The sequence below is a fragment of the Elephas maximus genome, chromosome 2 (genome assembly GCF_024166365.1).
Source record: "Elephas maximus indicus isolate mEleMax1 chromosome 2, mEleMax1 primary haplotype, whole genome shotgun sequence".
Taxonomy (NCBI): Eukaryota; Metazoa; Chordata; class Mammalia; order Proboscidea; family Elephantidae; genus Elephas; species Elephas maximus.
This window is the reverse complement of record NC_064820.1, coordinates 154941768-154966536: the sequence shown is the minus strand read 5'-3', so window position 1 is coordinate 154966536 and position 24769 is coordinate 154941768. Positions and strand designations below refer to the sequence as shown.

The following is a 24769-nucleotide window of genomic DNA, read 5'->3' as shown; positions in this document are numbered from 1 at the left end:
CCAGCCGGGGGAGGGGCGGAGTCTTGCAGGGGGTGTGACCTGGGCGTGGTCTCACGGAGGCGGGGCCTAGGCCTCCCAGTTCCGCAGAGGCGGGCTGCGTACATACGCAGCACGCACGGCCGGGGGCGGGGCTGGCGGCCGGGCGGGCGGCGGAGGCCGGGGCCTGGTCCCGCGGTCGCCATGGCCAAGACCGTGGCCTATTTCTACGACCCGGACGTGGGCAACTTCCATTATGGTGAGGGATCAGGGTTGTGTGCGAGGGGTTTCAGGGCGCAGAGGTTTCGAGGCAGGGGCTGCAACTCCGGGGGTGGACACTGACGAACTCTCTTCTCCCCACCCCCATTGCCCAGGGGCTGGACATCCTATGAAGCCTCATCGCCTGGCATTGACCCATAGTCTGGTTCTGCACTACGGTCTCTATAAGAAGATGATCGTAAGTCCCGCTGCCTCTGCCATGTGTTAGGGGTGGGGCGAGCTGTGGTCTTAGGGCTAGGTGGGCTGGACTGAATGCACCAGGTGCGATCTGCATACGAAAACAGGAGCGGGGGGGTGGGGGGCGGTGTAGCTGGACAGAAGGCACGAGGAGAAACCTCCCTCCAACGTGTTGAGGATGGTGTTCTCTGACTTAACGGGAGTTACTTTTTTCACTTAAGGTCAGCCACCCTTTGGCCCCAAGTGGACCAGCCCTTGACCTAGGGGTATGGTGGGGTGGGGCTGGGTTGAAGACCTGATGTTTTCATCCTTAGCGTCTTAGTGTGTGGGTAGTGCTGTGGCCTTAAGGGTGGGGGAGGGGCTGGACCACTGTACCTGACTGTGGGGTTTACCCTCATTTCCCACCTTTTCTCCTCATGTCCTGTTTCTTTCTGGAAGATGTTAGAGCTCTCGAGGGAGGGCCCACCAGCCTTGGGTGTAAATGTGTATGCGTGTATGGAGGGAGACAGGAGACATCCTGGGTATCTCCTTTCTAACCTAGAACGCTGCTACTCAAACCTTCATCTCCCAGACATCACACACGCTGCCCCCAGCTTGTAATTTATAGTTGTGATTTGGCGGTATAACAGGCCTAACCCTTATGCGTTGTGAGGGGAATTGGCCAACAATATGAATGAGTGTCCGCTGCTTGTGCTGAGGCACAGTCAAGTGGATTGGTCATAGAAAAGACTGAAGTGATGTTAATGCACGAGTCAATGAATTCCCTGAAATCATTTGCCTATATATACCTGTGTGCATTTTCTAGAGAGAGAAAAACTGCACTGTTCTTGCCCAGTTTCCAAAGGGGCATGTGAGGTACCCAAAAGATACTAAATCTCTGGTTTAGTCCTTTGGGTTTTAATTAGAAGGTGGTCTTTGACTCTAGAATGGGAGAAGGGAGGGGATAGCTGGATAGAAGACACCAGGAGTAACCTCCCTCCTTCTCCAGAGTGTAGAGGATGGTGTCCTCTGACTTAACGGGGGTTACTTTTTCACTTCAGGTCAGCCACCCCTTGGCCTCAGGTGGACCGGCCCTTGGCTTAGGGGTATGGTGGGGTGGGGCTGGTTTGAAGACCTGATGTCTTCATCCCTAGCATCTTAGTATGTGGGTAGTGCTGTGGCCTTAAAGGTGGGGGAGGGGCTGGACCACTGTACCTGACTGTGGGGTTTACCCTCATTTCCCATCCCTTCTCCTCGTCTCTTCTTTCTACCTGGAAGATGTTAGAGCTCTAGAGGGAGGGCCCAGCAGCCCTGGGCTGGAGGTGGGAATGAGGCAGGAAGCCCGGTCAGGGGGCTCGATCATAATAACCCACTTGGCTCATCAGAGCCTGTTTTCTTCAGGCGCAGAGTGACCTTTGCCTCACAGAATAACAAGGATTGGTGTGTTGTGATGTGATGTCCGTTGCGTGTGGTGTGGTGACTGCTGCGTGCGGACTTGAACAATTGCCAGGGTTGGGTTCAGTGTGAGTGGTCTCAGCCCCGTGAGTGGGCATGACCCTGCCTGGGTTCATCTTGTGTCTCCATCCCGAGGTTTTCAAGCCATACCAGGCTTCCCAGCACGACATGTGCCGCTTCCACTCCGAGGACTACATCGACTTCCTGCAGAGAGTCAGCCCCACCAATATGCAAGGCTTCACCAAGAGCCTTAATGCCTTCAATGTGGGTGATGACTGGTGAGGAGAGGACTGGGAATTTTGATGCTCGGCACTTCAAAAGGGGGAATTCTTGCACGAGATCTTGTGGCAACAGCACTGGAAAGCTAAGAAGAGGGCTTACTTATCAGTGAATCACCACTTTCTCATTTGTTTATTCAGCAAATAGTTATTGATCATTTGCTATAGGCCAGATCTGGTGCTAAGTGCTGGGCATACAATGATGAACAAAAATGAAAAAAGCTAGGAGGTGGGAATAAACAATCGTGGAGCTTGCAGTCTAGTGGGAAGGCAATCATCTAATCTATACATAAATTTAATATTGTGGTTGTGCCAAGTCCTATGCAGGAAGGGGTACATGACAGACTGTGAAAGCGTATAGTTGGGAGAATAATCTAGTTTAGGAGGAGGCTGGTCAGGGAAGACTTCCTAGAGGGAGTAAAGAGAGGATTGAACTGACATCTGCAGAAAGAGCAGGAAGTGATTAGGTGAAAGGGGGTTGGGTGGCTGGAGGGGGAGAGAGCATATGGTGGGCAGCAGGGACTATATGTGTTAATGGTCTCTGGTAGGATAGAGTATGACTCATTTGAGGGACAGAAAAAAGGCCGAGTGCTGAATATGAAGAGGAGAGTGATCTGAATTGAGGTTAAAAGAGACAGGCGTGGCCTGACCTTTTAAGCAGCCCTATCATGCAAACCCTGGTGGCATAGTGGTTAAGAGCTGTGGCTGTAACCAGAGGTCAGTGGTTCGAATCCACCAGGCGCTCCTTGAAAACACTATGGGGCAGTTCTACTCTGTCTTATAGGGTTGCTATGAGTCGGAATCGACTCGACGGCAACGGGTTTTTTGGATTAAGTAGAGAGGGGCCCTCGTGGTGCAGTGGTTAAGCACTCGGCTGCCTGTGGTTCAAACCCACCAGCCGTTCTGAGGGAGAAAGATGTGGCAGTCTGGTTCTGTAAAGATTACAGCCTTGGGAACCCAATGGGCCAGTTCTATTCCATTCTATAGGGTCACTATGAGTCAGAGTCAATCCATGGCAATGGTTGTTTTGTTTTGTTATGTAGAGGGAAGCAGCTAAAGTGTTTTTAAAAGTGGGGCCGGGGGGGGGGGTGATTTGACATGATCAGGTTTACAGTGAACTGGTACATTTATAGAAGACTCAAGGTTAGGTGCTATGGGAGAAGAATGGACATGATCCTTGCTTGCATGCTGGTATGCATCCATGAAAAAACAATAACCATGACAGCTACCACTTACTTTTATTTTTTATATTTTGAAATTTAGGGAAAATTTCAAACATTTCTGAAAGAATAGTGCAGTGAACCCCCTGATATAGGGGGTTCACTGCACTATTTATCTTTAACAATTATGAACACATGGACAATCTTTTTTTGTCTATACCTCCTCAGGTTAGATTATTTTTAAGCAAATTCTAGATGTCACATCCTTTCATCCATAAATATTTTATTACGTGTCTTCAAATGATGTTTTTTAAAAAGTTGTAACCACCATATCATCATCACACCTAAAAAATGAATAATAATTCCTTAACATCACACATGCAGTTAGTATTCAAATTTCCCCAGTTGTCTCCTAATTTTTTTTTTCCCCAGTAGATTTGTTTAAATCAGGATCTAAACAAAGTTCTCTCTTTGTTCTTGATTGACATATCTGCTAAGACTTTCAACCTGTAGCTTTCCTCCTCTCTGTCTTGAATTTATTTCTTGAAGAAGCCGGGTTGTTGGTCCTGTAGAGTTTCCTTCAACAGCTCCCATTTGTTGAGTGCTTACTCTGCTAGGTACTGAGCTGAGGGGTGCTGGTACAGCCACTTAATTCTCATGCCAGCCCTGTGATGTAATCGTCCTTTTTCCAGTGTTACGCATGAGTAAACTGAGGTTTGGGAAAATTTAGGTAACTTACCCCAAGTCACATAACTGGTCAGTGGAGATGGCAGGATTCAGATCCAGAGCCCATGTTTTTAAACCACTACACTAATCTGTTTTCCTGGAAGATCCTAACCAATGGAAGCAGCCTGGGCTGGAGGATAGAGGCCAACTCTTTAGGCTGGCATTGATTACCTTCCCAAACTTATCCCTATCCTGCTGCCCAGGGTACCTTCCTGGAATGCCCTTTGTTCTCCATTCAGCTTCCCCAAGGCCTTCCCAGCCTTCGTACCACCTCCACGAAGCCTTTCTTGACCACACCATCCCACAGAGCTCTGTCCTTCTGCAGACGCTGCTCTGCTCCTTTGGTGTTCAGTCACATGCTGTCTTGGGAAGTTTCTTGTTTTGTTTTTTGTTGTGGATATATCCGAGTTCACTTTATAGGTCTGGGAATGGAGTCAGCCCTCAGGCCGCAGCTGGGGTCCTGTAGATGCTCTTCGTGCGGTTAGGGAATGCTACCACTTGACGACTTATACTGCATTCGGCAGACTCTTAAACTGAAGCTCCAGTTGTGTTTATCTGGTCTTCAGATGAGAATCCCCAGTTTTCCTTCCTTTTAATTTGTTTTGATCGTTTTCAAAGTAATCTCATATAAAAAGCTAAATTGTACTACAAGGCTTTTAATGGGAAAAAAAAAAAAAAAAGAGCAGTCCCAGACCCATCCCTTCCACCCATAGATCCCTGTCTCTAGTGGAAGCTACTTTCAGCTTCTGTAGCTATTTCTTCTGGTATTTATCTTTGGATTTCAAAACAATAATACTAACATGCTATTACCACTACTAACCTATGATACCTAAGTAACACCTACTGTCTGTCAGGCACTATTCTAAATGCTTTACAGCTGTTGTTAGAGTAGAACTGCCTCGTAGGGTTTTCTAGGCTGTAATCTCTACAGGAGTAGATTGTCAGGTGTTTCTCAGTGGAGGTTCTGGGTGGGTTCAAACAGCCAACCTTTCAATTAGCAGCTGAGCGTTTAACTGTTGTGCCACCAGGGCTGTTTATACCTTCTAATTCTCTAAATGTATGTTTGGTACCACTTAAGTCACTGGGCTTGGTACATGCTTTGGTCCCCAATATTTGTTTTATAAATTTGCAAATAGTTTAGGAGTGTAGGAGGGAGAAGACAGAGTTATTGAAGAATGGAAATTGGAGGGGATTGGGTGAGAAAAAGGTTTAGGAAGGGGCCAGACAAATGCAGGAGGGTTCCAACTGGCTCCTCTCCCCTACAGCCCAGTGTTTCCCGGGCTCTTTGAGTTCTGCTCCCGTTACACAGGCGCATCTCTGCAAGGAGCAACCCAACTGAACAACAAGGTGACCATAACCCCGAGTCCTGTTCCCCATCTCCCCTTAGCTCTGACCCTGGACTCCCAGCTTTAGAGGTGGGCTGAGGAGGACTGTGAGTTGGGTATTTGCCTTTCAGATCTGTGATATTGCCATTAACTGGGCTGGTGGTCTACATCATGCCAAGAAGTTTGAGGTGAGTGAAGAGGTGATGGGGGAGACAATGGCCACCGTAGGGTAGGTGGTCAGGATGACAGAGGGGGACATCTGGGTGGATGAATTGTTCCCCTCTTTGTAAGACCACTGCCTTGCCATAGGCCTCGGGCTTCTGCTATGTCAACGACATTGTAATTGGGATTCTGGAACTGCTCAAGTAAGTAACCCAGGAAGAGATGGGGCGGGAGGGGGTGGTTATGAGACTCTTGGCTGAAGCAGTTCCTCAGACTCTGCTCTGACCTCACGAGCTTCTCCTAAGCTCTTGATGCTTTCCTCAGCTGCCTTTTCCTCTGCTCTGCTGCAGATTCCTGGCCGCCTACTCACATTTCAGCCTTCTCTGCACATCTCTCTCCTGTCCTTGCCTCCAGGCTGGAGCCCCAGGGTTGCCCTTAGGGAACTGGTGGGATTAAGTTTCAGGTGACTTAGGTAGAAGCAGACTCTTCATAATTCCAGATCCCATGTTTAGAATGAGTGTGTTGGCTGGTTTTTCTCCCCGGAGCTCACCCCTGCCTCAGACTCTGGCTCGCCTTCACCTCAGGTACCACCCTCGGGTGCTCTACATCGATATTGACATCCACCATGGTGATGGAGTTCAGGAAGCCTTCTACCTCACTGACCGGGTCATGACGGTGTCCTTCCACAAATACGGAAATTACTTCTTCCCCGGTACAGGTATGGGAATAGAAATTACTCTCCCCTTTGCAACCTTAAGCTTTTTACCATGACTGCCTCCTTCTCAGCCTTCAGATCTCAGCCCAGATGTCACCTCCTCAGAGAAGCCTTCCCAGACTACCCCAGTTAAAGTAATCACCTCCCTCCCCCATTTTTCTGTCAAATCACCCTGTTTGTTTCTCACAAAGCACTACTTGTATTTATTGTTGTGTTTTGTTTACAGTATCCCTCCCCATTGCCTCAACCTTCAAGAATATAAGCTTGCTGGGATTTCATTAATTAGTTCTGTTTCCCAGTGCCGTAGTAGGTCCTCAGAAAAATATTTGTTGAATGAATGTTAGCTGCAAGAGACTTAGTGGCTCTAGGGAGTCTGTGGAAGTATGTAGATGTAGTGAGAGGCCCTCAGAGTATAGGTTGCAGTCGAAGCAGCTGGGTTGTGGGTGCCCTCTGTGCATGGCTTCCAGCCCCTGTCCCCCCTACTTCCCTGTAGGTGACATGTATGAAGTTGGGGCAGAAAGCGGTCGCTACTACTGTCTCAATGTGCCCCTGCGGGATGGCATCGATGACCAGAGTAAGTGCTGCAGACTTTTCCCTGCTCACTGCCCCTTCTTTCTCTCCTTAAAATAACTTCTGCCTGGTATCGTCTACTGTTGGGCCAGGTGTCCTTAAGGATGAATGGCCTTCTGAGGGGCCCATGAACCCCCTGGAAATTGTATGCAACGTATTGTGTGTATGTGCATTTTCCTGGGATAAGGGTCACTAGCTTTTATCAGTCACTCAGAGGGGTTTGGGACCCCCACCAGAAGTTCAGAACCAATGGTTTCCTGGGCTATGCTCTCTCAACCCCCTTTTTCCTTTTGTTCCCTGTCCCCCCATCTCCTTGGGGTGCCAGGTGCCCATCTTTGGCCCTCTCCCAGGTTACAAGCATCTTTTCCAGCCGGTTATCAACCAAGTAGTGGACTTCTACCAACCCACGTGCATTGTGCTCCAGGTAATACTGTCATTTCCCCCTTGTAACAGCTCTGCCTGGGGTTGGGGGGTGGAGGGGGAAAAGAAGATGCTCTGGATTTGTGGCGCTTTGATCACTTACCTCATTGCAGCTGTCTGGGGTTTCGCTTTTTGCAGTGTGGAGCTGACTCTCTGGGCTGTGATCGATTGGGCTGCTTTAACCTTAGCATCCGAGGACATGGGTGAGACTTAACCTCCTTCCATTCCCGCAGGTTTTCAAGCAGTCTGGGAACCCAATACATGGAATGGGTGGTGGTTGGGGAATGGACCTCACCTCTTCCTGGGAATAAAAAATAGCTACGAATTGTTCTTGAACCAGAAATGTCACCTGGAACAGCGTACCCTAGCTAGCCATTCATTCATGATAGCATTTTATGAAATAACTGTCATGTTTCAAAGACGGAGGTACAATTGGGAAACAAGCAGACAAGGTCTCCCCTCCCGTGGAGTCTACATTTTAGTATAGGAAACAGACAAAATAAGTAAGCAAACAAAATAATTAGATTTTTATCAATCCTGTGAAGGGGAAAAAAAATGGAAAGCTAAGACACAGGATAACAATGGGAACCTACTTTAGGTAGTCTGATCGAAAGGATTTCCTGAGGAGGTGAAATTGGAGCTGAGGCCTGGGTGCTAAGAAGTAGGAAGTTAAGAGAAACAGAGGGAAATCTGTCCCAGGCGGGGAAGAGTGGGTGTAGTGGAGGAGATGGAAGTAAAACCAGCCAGGCAGGAACACAGAGCCAGCTGGAGGTGGCTTGAGAGAAGATCCAAAGAGCCAGCCGTGGTGAGATTGTGTAGGGTCTATAGGCCCCAGTAAGGAGTTGGAATCATACACTAGATATGTTGGGAAACCGTTGATGAATTTTAAGCTGGGGGGTGACATGATCCAAATTGTGTTTTAAAGTGATTGCTCTGGCTGCTGAACGGAGAAAGGCTTGGTGGGAGGGGAACAGGAGTGGAAGTGGAGAGACCAGTTAGGAAACTATTGGCATTGTGTGGGCTGGAGATGTGGTGCTGGTGCTAAGGTGTGGTTTGTGGGGTTGGAGAGAAGTAGATGGTTTGCATTTTATTTTGGAGGCTGTAACTGACAAGACTTAGTGGTGCGTTCATGAGGATACTTGATTAACAGGTGGGGTGCCACAGAGAGTGTTGAGCTGGACGAAGGTGCACTTATATTAAACTTTTTATTGAGCTACAACAGAGGTACAGTGAAGTACACAAATCTTAAGAGTATAATTCATTAAATTTTGGCACCCAGATTGAGATACAGAACATTCCTCACTCCTGAGAAGGCTCCCCGTGCCTCTTTCCAGGCAATACCTAGGATGTATACTTTGGCTTTGGATAACGCCGTCCTCTCATTCCTCTGGTTCCTTTTAACAGGGAATGTGTTGAATATGTCAAGAGCTTCAATATCCCCCTACTGGTGCTAGGTGGTGGTGGCTATACTGTGCGAAATGTTGCGCGCTGCTGGTGAGTACCTTCACTGAGTTTTCTCCTTCCCGCTCCACCAGCGTCCAGTGTGCGTGAGGGGCTCCCTGAGAGCTAGCCTGTTGGGCACTTCAGCCTACTTGCTTAGCCTGCCCCCCACCCACCTCCCGGTTGCTTTCAGGACTTACGAGACATCACTGCTGGTAGAGGAAGCCATTAGTGAGGAGCTTCCCTATAGTGGTAAGAACCACCCCAGGATACCCCCACAAGTAATAAACCTGTTTTCACAAGACCCTAGGCAAATGGGAAATTGGACCCGTTCAGAGCTCTACAGACTAAACCCCTGGGCTCAGTGCAGTGAAAAAATGGGGGTCTGGATGGGAAAGAAAGAGACTGGGGATTCTTGAGCCCTACCTGGACCTTTCTTCTCTCATTCTGAGCCATACTCTCTCCCTGACCTCTTCAACCCAAGAATACTTCGAGTACTTTGCCCCAGACTTTACACTCCATCCGGACGTCAGCACTCGCATCGAGAATCAGAACTCACGCCAGGTCAGCAGCTCGGAGAAGCTGAGTGCAACAGTGGGGGAGCCCAGGAGGGGTTCAGGATGTGGAAGTAGGAGAAAACAGAAGAGGTGGAAGTTCTGTCACTATCACTGTCACTGTTATCACCTAGGAGGCAGCCTAGATTAAAGTAGAAGCAGTCGGGGCTGGGAGGAGGGACAGTTGTAAGCTAGGGGACCTGAACTAGAGATACCCATTGGGATTAAAACTAGGGCAGTAGGGGTGACAGATGTCTAGATGGGTGGATGCCCTGGGAATCACTGGGAACTGCTCAAGCACTATCTCTCATCCCCAACCAGTATCTGGACCAGATCCGTCAGACAATCTTTGAGAACCTGAAGATGCTGAACCACGCGCCTAGTGTCCAGATTCATGATGTGCCCTCAGACCTCCTGACCTATGACAGGACTGATGAGGCTGATGCAGAGGAGAGGGGTCCTGAGGAGAGCTACAGCAGGTCTGGGGCCAGGACCTGAGAGCAGAGGGTTACAGTAGGCTGGTGGGGCGGGCTTAGGGGGAAAAGTAAATCAGCTCAATTTAATTGTTCCTGGCTCTCCTCCTTTAATGTGCCTACTTCTTGGTCTACTAGAACCCCCCTACTCTTTTTTCTTTCCCATGTTTTTAATTATTACAAAAGTAATGCATATTCGTTGTACAAATTTCGAACAGCACCAAAATAGGTTAAGTTTGTTTTCACGCAATCTCAAATTCATTCTACAGAAATAACCTGTGTTAATAGTTTGATTTGTATTTTTTCAGATGGTCTTTTTTATATAGATTACAAGTGTACTATTCTAACTATGCATATAAACACATACACATTCAGTCTCAGAGTTTGTTGTTTGTGTGTTTTTGTTTTTGTCTTAAATACAATTAGAATATATATTGCTGTAAAACTTAACGCTGGCTTTTTTTTTTTAAACAAAACAATGTATCTTTCCATGTCCGTATATATAGGTCTGCTTCCTTATTTTACAGCTGTATAATATTCCATTGTGTGGACATAGTAGAATCTCACCGATTGCCACTGATGGATGTTTTGATTATTTTCCATTTTTTCACTATTATAAAGAATGTGGCCATGAACCCTGTTATACAGATATCTTTGCATACTTCTTTGAGTACTTCAGTGGGTTGGATTAGGTTAAAGGCTGTGCTTGCTAAATATTTTTATATTTGTTGCCAAATTACCTTCCAAAGTCTGCAGCATTTTACTCATTCCTTCCAGGTCACTGCCCCTGTGCTGCTCTCTCATGCCCTGGTCTGTTCTTTCTCAGACTTCAGGACCTGCCTTCTTAGAAAAAGCTTCCTTATCCTGGCTGAAATTTCATCCTTTTCCTGCCATCACAGTCATGTCACTTTATTTCACTTTATTCATAGTATTTTCCACCATCTGAAATTATCATATTTATTTATTTCCTTTGTTAGTTATTGGTCACTTTGGTTTATTAGGTAAGCTTTTTGAGAGTAGATAGAAACCTTGTCTGGCTTATTTTCTGCTGTATTGCTAAGGCCTATGACAGTGTCTGGCTCAGAGTAGCTTCCTCAGGAAATGATTATTGAGCACATGGATGGATCAACGGATAGCAGTGAGCCTCTACCAGTAGGAGGAGGAGTGGTTCCCTGTCAGAGAGGGCTGAGAATGGCTCCAGAGAGAGTGCTTCTAGGGAAGGAGATTGGAACTTGGAAATTGGGACACTGACATCTCTCCCTTTGCTTTGCAGGCCGGAGGCACCCAGTGAGTTCTATGACGGAGACCATGACAACGACAAGGAAAGCGACGTGGAAATTTAAGGGTGGCTGGGAATGCTCTGTCCCAAGGAATTCCTTTTCACCTCTTGGTTGGGCAGAGGGAGAAGGTGTGGCTCCACAGTCCTGGACTGGTTACCCACCAGGCTTACCAACTCTGGGGCAGGGTTTGGAGACCAAATCTGGTTCTAGAACCAATTATCCCCTTTCCTTTCCCTCCCAAGGCCTGACAGTGGTGCCTGTTAGGGAGGGGAGGGGGGCAAGGACGCTGCCCTGGGTCATTTTGAGCAGTGGGCCCTAGAGGCCAGTCCTCAGCCTCTCTGGCCCCCTTACTTCTTCCCTGCTTCCCTCCAATCACAGACTTTTAGGACTGAAGGCATAGGCAGGACTGAGGTTGCCTCGGCTTCCTCCTCTCCTGGGTTTTGCTGCAGACCTTGCTTCCAGGGCAGGTGAAGAGAGAGAGAGAGAGAGCTTTTCCGAGGGCTCTAGCCCCTAACATCAGAGGGAAGCGTGGCTTTGAGTGGGGAGAGGATATGAAAATGTCCTTTTTTGGCTTTACATCCATTTTACCACTGTTTTTATCCAATAAATCAAGTTGGTATTTTTTGTACCTTTTGCCTTTCTGGGAATACTCTTTATTCTTGCTAGTTGTCTGTGTATGAAGGGAAGGGGAAATGGGGGTGATGATGCATATAATAAAAATCATAATTAACATCCATTCAGCACTTACTCAGCGTTGGGCCCTGTGCAGGTGTTCTACACGTGTGACATGGGTGATCTTCCTCACATACAGGGAGTTAGAGCGCTCTGGTTACTAGTTCAAGAGGAGTAGGAGGTGACTACAGTTTTGAACCTGGGTGTTGGGAATAACAATGCTAGTTGGTGAAGATACATTGATATGAAACATGTCAAGTGCATAGCACAATGCCTGACAAGTAGTTACTCATTGTCTTAATGGTCTATGTGAAGAACAATCCTAGATACTGTAGTAGCCACAAACGTGGACCGTTCCCTGGGGGAGTTTACAGTCCAGTAAGGGGGAGTTAGAAATTCATATGAAGTTGATAAATGTTGTAGCAGATACAGACAGTGGTACAAGAAGGAAGAACAACAGACAGGTCACTCCTTCTCTCCTTTGATCTTGTCTGTTTCACAACACCCTAGCTTAGAAAATAAGTAGCTTTTGAACTTTGTTTTGGAGAAGTTGAGTTTGAAGTATGGGCTGTACAGGTCGATACAACTTTCTATCAGATAATTAGAAGGTCTGGAACAGAAGAGATGAAGGCCAGATTTAGAAGCCAGCCAGTTTGACAGGGTCCCTCCTGTATACCAGGGCCTGGACTGAACACTTGGGGGTACTACTGACTTTGCCCTCCATCGATGTACACTTGAAATCTTTTGCCAGGTGTGGTCAAGATAATTCAGTCCATACTGTGAGAATTTACTAGGGGTCAGGTACTTTTTACACAAGTAGAGGTAGGTGGGAGAGTAGATGAAACTGCTGGAAGAGAAAGTCATGCTGGAGGAACAAAGGACACACTCTTGGAGAACACGCACCTTTACTCATGTTTGGTTTATGTCAGTGGGGAGTCCTGGTTAAACAATTTGGCAGTCAGACTAACCCGGATTTAATTTTTTTTTTAATTATTATTAATTATGTGTACTTAGGCAAGTCACTTCACTTCTGTAAAGGTTTACAGCCTTGGAAGCCCTATGGGGCAGTTCTACTCTGTCCTTCAGGGTTGCTATGAGTTGGAATTGACTCAATGGCAATGGGCTGGGTTTGGTCTTAGGCAAGTCCCTTTCCTATCTGTAAACTGGGGAGTCTAGTAGAACCACATGTGATGGTGAGGATTGCAGAGGGTTTTGCACCATGCCTGGCACACAGCAAATGCACAGTAAATGCTAACTATTATTGTGTAGGCCAATGTTTGCAATAACTGTTTCTTCAAATTAGAAACAGAACTAGAAGGTACCAAACTTGAGGTTCAAAACGAGGCAACCTAACTCCAGAGCTAATCTGCTTCAGAGTCTAGCACTTCTGGACCAAGCCCTTTGGCACATAACTCAATAAACGGTAACTGTCACTTTTTTTTTTTAATGTGCTTCATGGGTACTGCACATATAAAAACTATTATCCCAGAAAGTCTGGCACTAAATCTTCTGCCAGGGTAACAGTCACTATGCGGCGTTTTTGGTTCAGATATTAATATCCTGGTGTGAAGTATGAGCAGGTCCAGGCTTGACAGCCACGTGGGCGCTGCGTGGTACCGGGGAGGCCTGCGCCGCGCCTCTCTATCCGCCAGGGGGCGCGGCTACCCGCTACGGCCAGAGATTGCTGTACCGCCCGCTCGCCAACCCCCCCCACGTGGGTCCGAATGGTTAGGCCCGCCGGGCAGGTAGCTGCTCCCCTCCACCCCCCTCCCTTCTACCATTGGTAGGGGCTGCGGGTTCGGGCGGAAGTGGGGCAGGCGGGCGGGAGCGAGGCGTCGTCGTTGTATATTCATGAGGCGCGCGCAGCCCGGCATGCTAATGAGGCGGGGCGCGGCGGCGGGCTAAAGAGCTACTGGGTGGCGGCGGCGGCGGCGGCGGCGGCGGGCGCGGAGCGGCCGGGCGGGAGCAGCGTAGGCGCGGGGGTCATCAACCAGCGCGAACCGGGACATGGAGCCCCCCGGCGGGGGCCTAGGGCCCGGCCGTGGGACCCGGGAGAAGAAGAAGGGCCGGAGCCCGGACGAGCTGCCAGCGGCGGGCGGCGACGGCGGCAAATCCAAGAAATTTGTGAGTGTCCCTCCCACCCTACTCCCTCTACCCGACAGCGTAGCCGTTCTTAAGACCCCAAGATCCCCGCAGCCGACCCCAGGGGCGCCCTCCCGTCTCTCGGGAGCCGCCCCCGCGCCTTCCTTCTTGGTTTCGCTCGGTCCTCAGCTTCAGAGCCCGACGTCCTCCCCGTTCAGGACCTTGGGAAGCCCCGAAGTCCCACCCGGCTGTTGCCCCGGCAGCCTCGGGGCTTCTTCAGTCCCCAGTCGGCACATTCTGCCCTCCCGCCCCGATAGCCCCGGCGCACAGCCCCATCTCTGCCCTCCCAGTCTCACTTCCTTTCTTCTTCCTCTATCACCCGAACACGCCTTCTCTATCTTGACCCCCTGTGCTTTTCTGGGTTTATTTTCTCTTATTACCCTCCCCCCCTTTTTGGTGTTCTCTTATTTCCTTCTCCAAAAGGTCACTTCCTTCCCCATGATTGATCCCTTTCACCTGCTAACTTTCCTCCCGCCCAGTCCCCCATCTGGGCGCTCAGCCCGGTGCCACCTGATAATCCTTCCCCTCAGGAATGTTACCTGACTTGGGCCCTGTCTTCCCTCCTCCCTTGGACGTTTGTCCTTGTGATTACAGGTCCTCTGCCCAGGTCCTCTGCCGATTCCGGCATGACGTTCTTTTCCTTCCAAGTGTTTCTCCATCCAAAGAACCTGTCTCTTTGCCCTGTTGCTTATTACTTTTAAGGGGGTTAGAAATTCTGTGGCGATTTTGCCCTTGATTTAGGACGATGATAAACCTCTTCCATGGGGGAGGAAGTTAGACTGCAAAAGTCCAAGAAGTTTGTGAGTAGTTGAATTGCTTTCTGTGCCTTTCTGGTGATAACCATCTCCTGAACTCTTCTTCTGCCACCTCCTGTGCCCCAGGGCTGTCGACATCTCTTTTCCTGTCTGTCGAAGAGTGTAGCTTTCCTCAGGTGCCAATTACTTCCAGTCTAGTCTGAAGGAATATTGGTGATATTCATGTAACCTTATCATCTTTCAACGTTTTACTCTCATTAAATCTTTTTTACTCTTCTCTCCAGGGAGCCATTTGTCTGCTCTTTATAAAAGCTTTGAAAGATGTGAGGTATTGTCCAAGAGAGGGAAAGAGCCTTGGATCTTAATAATCATTTGCTAGTTGTAACTGTAGTTATTTAGTCTTCTCTCCAGGTGATCACATCCCACCCCAGTATCTCTTTCTCCTGAGCAAATAGCTTATCACTCTTTCAGCTCATCCCCGCCCTCCCCTCCCCCAGCGTTCTGACCCAACTTCACAAGTTTGGAAAGAAAACTGATAGTGAGGAAAACTGGAAGAAATTCTTGCTTTGTGACCTAGAGGGTTGAGATGTGGAGAATACTAAACAGAATTAAAATAGTGACTCATTTCTTCCTACCTATTTCTAGCAAGATCAGGTGCTCCTGGACTGGCCTTGGCATTGACTTACAGGCTGTTGGTAACTGCCTGTTTTTATTTGATGAGCATATTTTTTTCCAGAAGTGTAGGGTTAATAATAGTGACCTCCTTGTAAAGCAGCATTTCCCTGTGTTTCTTTAGGATAAAAATTGACTCACTTGTTAGAAAGCTTCCCTTCTAAAACAATTTCTAGGGCCCATATTCCTTCTACTTATGTATCTTTTTGTTTTGATTTTGTTTCCATGGTATTCTTTGACCTTCCTAACCCGAAGTCCAGCTATTCCTGCTGATTTATAGTGACCTCTGTGACTTGTAAATATTTTTCAAGTCCTTAGTAAAATTTTAAATGTGCTTTTGTTTTAGTTAGCACTTGTGTGTTTCAAAAATTAGTGAAACTTACTAAATGTCTGGTGCTGTAAGGCGAGATACCTGCGGAAACTCCTTTTCACCTGTTTTTGGAATGTCAGTGCAATCTTGTATATGCTAAGTAGATTTGGCTCAGTGTTGTTGATATTTGCTTTAGGGCCGGTGGAGCAGAACCAAGTTCTCTTTTTCTTTATGAGGTGTTGGTTTTAACCCTTAACCTACTGAACTTTTGAAAATAAGTAGTCCGGGTAGTGGGGAGAATTACATTAGTAGCTAGAGGGTTAGAAGTTTTCCTGGAAAGTAGTGATGCTTAACTCCTTTATTGCCAAGTATAACCTACCTGAAGGCAACAGAATATTCCATCTTCCTCATTGCTTTTTATGAGAACTCTGTGGAAATGGAAGACTAGGAGGAGCTTTGCAGTCTACTTTTCTTTGTGTCTGTGTGTATGTATATGTGGGTGGGTGGAGTGGGTGAGAGTACTGGTGTGGTTTTGTTACCAATGGCTTAATTTTCTTGAACTACAAGCTAAAACTGAACTCAAAGCTGTTTCGCCTACTCCACCTTTTCTAGAGTTTGTGTCCTCTGGAACTCCATTAGAGTGGACTTTATAAACCTACACTGGTTTGGACTAAGTGTGCTTGTCGGTTATTTGTTTGCTTCTGAGGGGTTACTAATCCTTTAGCTGCTACATATCCTTCTGAGTTGATGCAGGTTCTAAGTACAGATCAACTGATGACTACACAGAGCTCACAAGATTGCCTAATATCTGGTCTCAGCCTCAGAGGCATCTTGTGGGGAAAGAAGATGGAATCTAAGTTTAAAAAGTGGTTGGGTATCCTCTTTTAAAATATGTGATTGTTTGAGAGATACTAACACAAGTGATTGAAGCCAGGCTGCTTGGTAATCTCCCTGGATTCTTCATGAATCTGTTTTTCCACTGGACCTTGAGCATGTTCCTTCTCCAGGATCATTCCATTTCCTTTCAGAAACTCTTAAGATGAAGGAAAATAAGAGGACCCTAAATGAACAGAATTTGGAGTGTTATCTGACTTTTCTGCCATGACAAATGTAGATGTTAAATAGACTGATTTCTGAAATATGTCAGGGTTAAGTATAACCAGGATGTTAGGAAGCTGTAGAATATTCCTGCATTGAATAGATTCCATGTCTTCTCATACAATCAAGAAGTTGATACATTCTAAGAGAGAATCTTGCTACCTGATTCAGCTAGGAGCATAACTTTGTAAAGCCTGAATTTTAGTGTGGGATTAGAAAGAATAGATGATATATAATTAAAAATTTTTTGTTTGATTTTGTATGCCTATGCTGAATTATTACCATGTTGCAGTTTCCTGCCCCCCTAAAAGCAAAGTGATAGTGAGAGTATAGATGTTTAGTTGTAGACCTCTGTCCAAAATGAGAGCTGTCAAAGGTGAAGGATGCCAGGCAGAATTTTAAGCAGGTATTAGGAAAGGTAGTGTCTTAAGCTGGGTTCTCTAGAGAAGCAAAACCAGTGAAGTATACACACATGCACACACAGCTTTATCTCAAGGAAGTAGCTCATGTGGTTGTAGAGCCTGGCAAGTCCCAAGTCTGTGGGTCAGGCGTCAGGCTGGTGGCTTCTTCTGACTCACATAGTTGCAGGGGCTGACAAAATCGGCAGATCAGATGGCAGGCCACTGGCTCACAGGCCGTGAAGGCCTATGAATCCCAAGATCGACCAGTAAGATGGCAGGCCACTGGCTCAAGTCCCAAGAACCAGAGGCCAGATGATGACAAGCCGGATATAGGATCCAGAGCAAGCGAGTGAGCTTTTTGCCAGAATGCCTATTTTCATATTGGATGCAGGTCACACCCTCGAGGAAACACCCCTTACAACTGATTGGCTGATCACATCAGATAACATCATGGAGAATGACTACATCGTTACACAACTGTCAAATTATATCACATAACTGCCCAGCTACATCTTTACATAACTGCCAAACCGCTGAGAATCATGACCCAGCCAAGTCGAAACACATCCTTAACCATCACAGGTAGAGAATATAAAGAAAGTGGAGTTGTTTGTGCAGAATTCCGCTTATCTCCTCTTAAAGATATTAACTGTGATCCAGAAGGTCGCAGAAAACCAACGTGTGTACAGAGAGCTTTGTACAAGTCATGTGTTTTTTTGAAAGATGATAAACGCTTGGATTATTTAATTTGGGAAGAGGGAGGAAAGCCTACAGAAATGTTATTGAGATGTTCAAGATGACAGAATACCTTAAAAATTGGTGCCCTCCTCCCTGCTTTGTCTTTAAAAACAGCCAAAGGGTCCTTTAGATGTTGTATGTACTTGACTCAAAGGAAGTCCTTCCTCATAGGGGGTGAAACTGAGGGAGTGCCTTAGAGTTAAAATCATGCCTTGGGAGAGTTGGTAAATGTTGAAATACTGTTATAAGAACAGCTGAAAATCTTAAGACCAGAAAATTATGTTTGTCGTAAAAGCTAAGAAAACAGTAATACGTGAGAAATGACTTAACTTTGTTGATGGGTACGTGTGTCAGAATAGACTAATTTTTTTTTTCTGTATGATAGAATGGCCTTTAGTTTTTCCCTAACCCAAAACCAAACCAAACCCAGTGCCGTCGAGTTAATTCTGACTCATAGCGACCCTACAGGGCAGAGTAGAATTACCCCATAGAGTTTCCAAGGAGCGCCTGGCGGATTCGAACTGCTGACCCTTTGGTTAGCGGGCGTAGCACTTAACCACTATGCCACCAGGGTTTCCAGTTATCCCCTAGGACCATTTCATAAATGGATTGCCAAGTGAATTTTGAAGAGTATTATATCTTCAGTGAAATGTAATAGTGGCTTCAAAGATAAGGTTATGCCACATATGATTTAGAAGAACAGATTAAAATCATCTTTATTAACCAGAAATACTAGATACTTTGGAAAAACATAGGGTTTGTATATGCAGTTGTTGTTTTATTTCTCAGTAGCTGAAATCATTCATGCCTAGAAAAACCATTCCCATTTTGAAAGAGTTCGTATTAAGTATTTTTCTTTATTATTTGAGTCACCTATTCATAATCACTTTTGTTTGAAAGCAGTAGGGAAGAATTTACCTTTTGCCTTTCAGCAAAAAATCGTTGGGTGTTTGCCCCCAGTTAGGGTTAGGTAAGACAAAGCCAACTTTCTCCCCTAGCCCAACTGCCTAACATCCCCTCCCTCTTTGTTTTTATTCCCTCCCTGTTTTCCGTGGGGCTGATTAGAGCCCCAGGAACAGCCAGGCTGAGGGGAACCAGGAGCAGTCAGAGCTGTTGCTACTAAACTTACTTAAAACCCCCAAGGTAAAATTGAAAAGTTAAGCATATTTTAATCACTATGAACATATTTTACTTTATTTTCTTCCTGTCTTTCTTTACAAACACCATTTTTAGAATCCAGGAACTCTTGTTAGGGAAATAAAAGAATTACTGATGGAAAAGAGAATTATTAAGGAATCAGTATTTTAGAATTTTTCACTGATTATTGAATAACTCTGGGTCAATCATTATTCTTTCAACTTTGAGATTCGTACTTCCATTCATTATTAAAGCTTACTACGAACGGTCACCTTAAAACTGTAGGGTTGGAAGGGACTTTAAATGTCATCAAGCCCAAACACCCACTTGGTGCAGCAGTCCCTTCTAGGAGTAGGCTGGACATATCCAGGGGGAGAAGGGGTGGAAACTGGGCAAATAAATGGAGGAGTAGCAGAAACTATGAATTTTACATTTCCTTAAGTAAATTTCAGGATTTGGGACTAGCTGGAGTAGTAGAAACGGACTCTATAAGAGGAACAGGTATCCTAGAAGCTGTGAGACTGAGAGGGAAAAAAAGTTGAAGAAACTGGCTTTCTTGGCTCTGTGACAATTAGGGAAGTATCAGTTTGCCCTTTAAATGTTTGTTTAAATTTCTTTCCTCCAAGAAGGAGGACAAAACAGATAAGGGAACACAAAGGAGAATAGCATGAACAGAACTGAACTAAGAGAAACCCATGGCATTCTTATGTGGAAGATGGGAAAATTCCATCCCGGGTGGTGGTAATAGCTGGTCTGTGCAGATCCTTAGGCAGCAGCTACTTGAGCATTTTGCTAGTGTAGCAGATACAGGGTAGAGTTTATGGGGTCCTGGATTATTTTTCTGAATCTCTGATTCTGTGACTTATTTCCCATCTTACGAATAGTACTTTATGAAGGCATAGGATTTGTATTTTCTTTCAAGATCTAACACACTTTAAGGACCCAAGAGAGGTTGATCTATAAAGTGCTTTTGATCCAAACGATCACAGAAAACCCCTAAGTATACCTTGGCTGTGGGCCTTAGATCTCAGATATACCTGGCTTAAAAAAAAATTCAGAACTCTAGGATCAAGTTTAAAAGGCATCCCACCTCCTTTTTTATAGCTGTGTTGGTATATAATTAGCATAGAATAAACTGCACATATTTAAAGTGCACAATTTGTGAGACCATGATTGTACTCAAGATGAGGAAATATCCATCATCCTCAAAAGTTTTCTGTGCCCCTTTGTAATCCTTTCCCTCTACCCCTCACCGTTCCCTCATCCCCAGATTTGATTTCTGTCAGTATAAACTTGTGTCTGGCTTTTTCAGCATATTATATGTTGTTGTGTATATTAATAGTTCATTCCTTTTTATTGCAGAGTAATTTTACATTGTATGGATGTATTGCAGTTTGTTTATTCATTTACCTGTTGATGGACATTTGAGTTGTTTCCATTTATTTTTGTTTTTGCTATGAATATTCATGTACAAGTTTTTGTGTGGATATGTGTATTCATTTCTTTTGGGTAAGTACCTAGGAGTGGAATGGCTGGGGTCATATGGCAGGTCTATGTTTAACTTTTTAATAAGTTTCCAAACTATTTTCCAAAGTAGTTGTATCATCTTACATTCCCACCAAAAGAGTATAAGAATCTCAGTTCCTTTGTCAACTCTTGGTATGATCACTTTTTCAAATTTTAGCCATTCTATATGGAAACCCTGGTGGGGTAGTGGTTACGAGCTGCTAACCAAAAAGTTGGCAGTTCGAATCTACCAGGCGCTCCTTGGAAACCCTATGGGACAGTTCTGCTCTGTCCTATAGGGTCACTATGAGTTGGAATCAACTTGATGGCAACGGGTTTGGTTTGGTTTTTATTGGGTAGGTAGTGGTATCTCAGTGTGGCTTTAATTTGTGTTTCCCTCATCGTGTTCAGCATTTTCTTTGGTGAAGTATCTATTCAAATTGTTTGCCCATTTCAGATTTTTTTCTTACCGTAGTCTAGATACAATGTTAGATATATGGATACACTTTGTTGGATATATGTTTTACGAATACTGTCTTCCAGTCTATGGCTTGCCTTTTCATTTTCTTAACATGTCTGTTGAAGGGCAAAAATGTTTCACATTGATGCAGTCCAATTTTTTTCTTTCATAATTCATGCTTTTTGTCTCCTATTTCAGAAATCTTTGCTAAAATCAAGGTCACTAAGATTTTTTCAAATCTGTTTTCTTCTAGAGGTCTTATAGTTTTAGCAAGCTCTTAAATTCTTCTCTATCCCACCATGGATTGTGAGTTATGTCAGTTCGTTTGCTTTTGGGTATAAAATTTCACCTGTAAGCAAGACAGAACATTTTTTATACTCTTAGGATTGGGAGCCTTTGAGATGCCATTTTAACCTGTAAGTTTTTTCATCCTCTTATGTGATGTTAGAAGCACTTTGTTCTCCTGTACTCTGTGTGCTACAGGTTGTATAATGCCAATCTTCGTATCTATAAATATTAATGAATGTTTGGCGTATTTATAGATAGGAAGATTAATTCACTCCAAACTAGAAGGGCAGGGAGTAATAGTAACAATAACAGTAGCAGCAATAATAGCAAGTTGTTTGTTGCATACTTATTATATCCCTAGGGCTGTGCTAAAGAGCTTTAGATTCATTATCTGCTTAATCTTCACATCAACCTTATGGGTACTATTTTTATTGGTAAACTGAAACTCAGTGAGATCAAGCAACGAGCGTGAGGACATAGAACTAGTAAGTGGCAGGGCTACCCTTCAAACCTATGTCTTAAAAAAAGCAAACCTGTTGGAGTAAGTCGATTCTGACTCATAGCGACCCTGTGAGACAGAGTAGAACTGCCCCATATGGTTTCCAGGGAGCAGCTGGTGGATTCAAACTGCCGACTTTTGGGTCAGCAGCTGTAGCTCTGATTCAAAAACTCATATTTTTATTCACCACGTTGTACTAATTTACATACATGCAGTTTTTGTACCTGCAGTATAAAAGAGAGTTTGACCCCAGAGTATTCACTCCTAGGAATTTCTTAGACTATTTGGTGGTATGCTTTTAGAGTCCTTAGTCATCTGCAGTCTGTTAAAACTGGACTCTTCTAGAGTTCAATTGGTGGGAAAGAAGTACTGGGTATAAATGTACGAAGTACATTGATTAAATGCCTAATTACTTTTTGCATTTAGTAATTTAGACTTTGAAACTATTGAAAGAATCTTGATTAAACCTTATATTAGGCATGAAAAAGTAGCTGTCACAGTGCATGTGACTTATCTTTCCCTTGGCTCCTGGGTTATTAGGAAGTTGTCTAAATTATTATTGTTTTTTTATGTCACCTCATCTCCTTTGTAAGTAGAACAGCTGTAACAGCGTCACCTGTCAGGAATTTTCGGTGTTTAAATTGCTGAGAGCAACAAGTAGTGGTAACAAAGGGCCAGAGGAGGAAGCTCTTGCTAGACTACCTCTAGAGTTATCCTTTTTATATTTTAGTATTGGCATAAGGGGATATGACATTTGTGTATGTGTGTGTGTGTGTGTGCTTTAAGTGAAAGTTTACAATTCAAGTCAGTTTCTCATACAAAAACTTATAAACACATTGTTACATGACCCCTGTTGCTCTCCCTACAATGTGACAGCACACTCCTTCTCTCTACCCTGTATTCCCATGTACATTCAGCCAGCTCCTGTCCCCTTCTGCCTCCTCATCTCGCCTCTAGATAGGAGCTGCCCATTTAGCCTCAAATATCTGCCTAAGCCAAGAGGCACAGTCTTCACCAGTATCATTTTATGTCTTATAGTCCAGTCTAATCTTTGTCTGAGGAGTTGGCTTCAGGAATGGTTTTAGTTCTGGGCTAACAGAGAGTCTGGGGGCCGTGTCTTCTGGGGTTCCTCTAGTCTCAGTCAGACCATCAGGTCTGGTCTTTTTACTAGAATGTGAGTTCTGCAACCTACTTTTCTCCTGCTCCGTCAGGGACTCTCTGTTGTGTTCTCTGTCAGAGCAGTCATTCGTGGTAGCTGGGCACCATCTAGTTCTTCTGGGAATATGACATTCTTAAGGACCCCTCTTTGTGGCCCTGAAACTGACTGTAGGGGTTGTAAATAGTTCCAGGGTCTCTTCTGAGTTTGGGGACTACTGAAGTTTATTCTTTAGACCTGCCAGTTGTTTGCCTGTGGTTAATAATTAAGACATTGCTGCTGCAGAGATCGAAGTACCTGGAAGTAGGACTTTTTGTATAAATGGTAGAAAAGAGTAGAGAATAGAATTTCTTTTGTTTGTTCAGATTTATCCTAGATCCACCAGGCTAAAGATCACCAAGTTATGTGGTTGTCCTGTCAGGTTCAGGCCTTGCTTCCTGTAAGACTGCATTCTCAGCTAGGGGTACGGGCCATGTCTATACAAGAATGGATAGAAAAAGCTCTAATCCTGTGAGCATAGACTTTAAAAGCTGTGGAAATTCAGAGAAGTGATGGAATTAGGTGGGAAGATTATTGGACTGAGAGTCAGAAGACCTAGGTCTCAGAATCTTAGAATGCTGGAGGTAAAAAGATGCTCAAAATTCTCTGATTCAACTCCTTTATTTTATAAATTAAGAAATGTTGGCCTAGAGAAGTGATCTGTCTGAATATACAACTAGACCTAGGACTAGAATCCCTTTCTCTACTCCAACAGCAGTATTATTGTTGCTTTGTTCTGACTTTGCCACCAATTAAGCATGTAAATTCTGGGCAAGTCACTTCACTTTTGGTCTTTTCTCAACACAGAATTCTTGTAAAATAAGGAAGCAAGAGCCCAAATGGTTTCCAAAATCTATGGTAATACCCAGATTCTGTAAATACGCAGAATATCATTGTGAACTGTTTGTTAGCTTCATAGAAGATGGAGGATATGATAGCCCCTTGAAGGAAATCCAAGGATTGGCAGAGGAGAAGGGGAAGGGATTTCGTCAATAGGGAGAAGGGTAAACAGAGGCTAAGAGGTATGAATGTGTGGCTGTAATAAAGCGAAATCGACTGATTATAGCAGTCAAGAAGAGTAAACCAAAAAAAAACCCATTGCCATCAAGTTGATTTCGACTCATAGTGACCTTATGGGACAGAGTAGAACTGCCTCATAGGGTTTCCGAGGAGTGACTGGTGGATTTGAACTGCCGACTTTTTGGTTAACAGACGGAGCTCTTAGCCACCGTGCCACCATGGTCCCTAGTCAAGAGGAGTACCAAAAAAGAAACTCAGACCTGCTGCCATCGAGTTGTTTCCAACTCATAGTGACACTATAAGACAGAGTAGAACTGCCCCGTAGAGTTTCCGAGGCTGGTGGATTTGAATTACTGACCCTTTGGTTAGCAGCCAAGCTCTTAACCACTGTGCCACCAGAGCTCAAGAAGAGTAAAACCAAAAAAAAAAAAAAAATCAAACCCATTGCCATTGGGTCAATTCCGACTCAGTGACTCTATAGGACAGAGTAGAACTGCCCCATAGGGTTTTTTTTTTTTTTTAATAACTTTTATTAAGCTTCAAGTGAACGTTTACAAATCCAATCAGTTTGTCACATATAAGTTTACATACATCTCACTCCCTACTCCCACTTGCTCTCCCCCTCTTGAGTCAGCCCTTTCAGTCTCTCCTTTCTTGACAATTTTGCCAGCTTCCCTCTCTCTCTATCCTCCCATCCCCCCTCCAGACAAGAGTTGCCAACACAATCTCAAGTGTCCACCTGATATAATTAGCTCACTCTTCATCAGCATCTCTCTCCCACCCGCTGACCAGTCCCTTTCATTTCTGATGAGTTGTCTTCGGGGATGGTTCCTGTCCTGTGTCAACTGAAGGTCTGGGGAGCATGGCCGCCGGGATTCCTCCAGTCTCAGTCAGACCATTAAGTTTG

The 24769-nt window shown here is 45.1% G+C and overlaps 2 protein-coding genes across 2 annotated transcripts in view; both read left to right on the top strand.

The window, feature by feature from the left end:
• The first annotated feature begins 129 nt into the window (after positions 1-129).
• HDAC3 (histone deacetylase 3) lies at positions 130-11602 on the top strand. Its single transcript, XM_049873909.1, has 15 exons — positions 130-235; positions 351-433; positions 2002-2144; positions 5296-5377; positions 5487-5543; positions 5665-5720; positions 6102-6235; positions 6726-6806; positions 7153-7226; positions 7361-7425; positions 8627-8716; positions 8856-8914; positions 9147-9226; positions 9538-9695; positions 10963-11602. The coding sequence occupies exons 1-15, from the start codon at positions 181-183 to the stop codon at positions 11030-11032; spliced, it is 1287 nt and encodes a 428-aa protein (XP_049729866.1). The 5' UTR covers positions 130-180; the 3' UTR covers positions 11033-11602.
• Positions 11603-13565: 1963 nt separating this feature from the next.
• The window catches only part of DIAPH1 (diaphanous related formin 1), a 111026-nt gene continuing 99822 nt past the window's right edge, over positions 13566-24769 (top strand). The window contains exon 1 of the mRNA XM_049873908.1: positions 13566-13765. Coding sequence (XP_049729865.1) covers positions 13649-13765 — 117 coding nt within the window. The 5' untranslated portion in view covers positions 13566-13648. The remainder of the gene's footprint in view (positions 13766-24769) is intronic.

Excerpts from the sequence above, each read along its gene's own strand:
- HDAC3 (XM_049873909.1), top strand. The coding sequence starts at position 181 with ATGGCCAAGACCGTGGCCTATTTCTACGACCCGGACGTGGGCAACTTC. Across the intron at positions 236-350 it reads CGTGGGCAACTTCCATTATG|GGGCTGGACATCCTATGAAG; the intron begins GTGAGGGATCAG and ends CCCATTGCCCAG. Across the intron at positions 7,227-7,360 it reads CCACGTGCATTGTGCTCCAG|TGTGGAGCTGACTCTCTGGG; the intron begins GTAATACTGTCA and ends CGCTTTTTGCAG.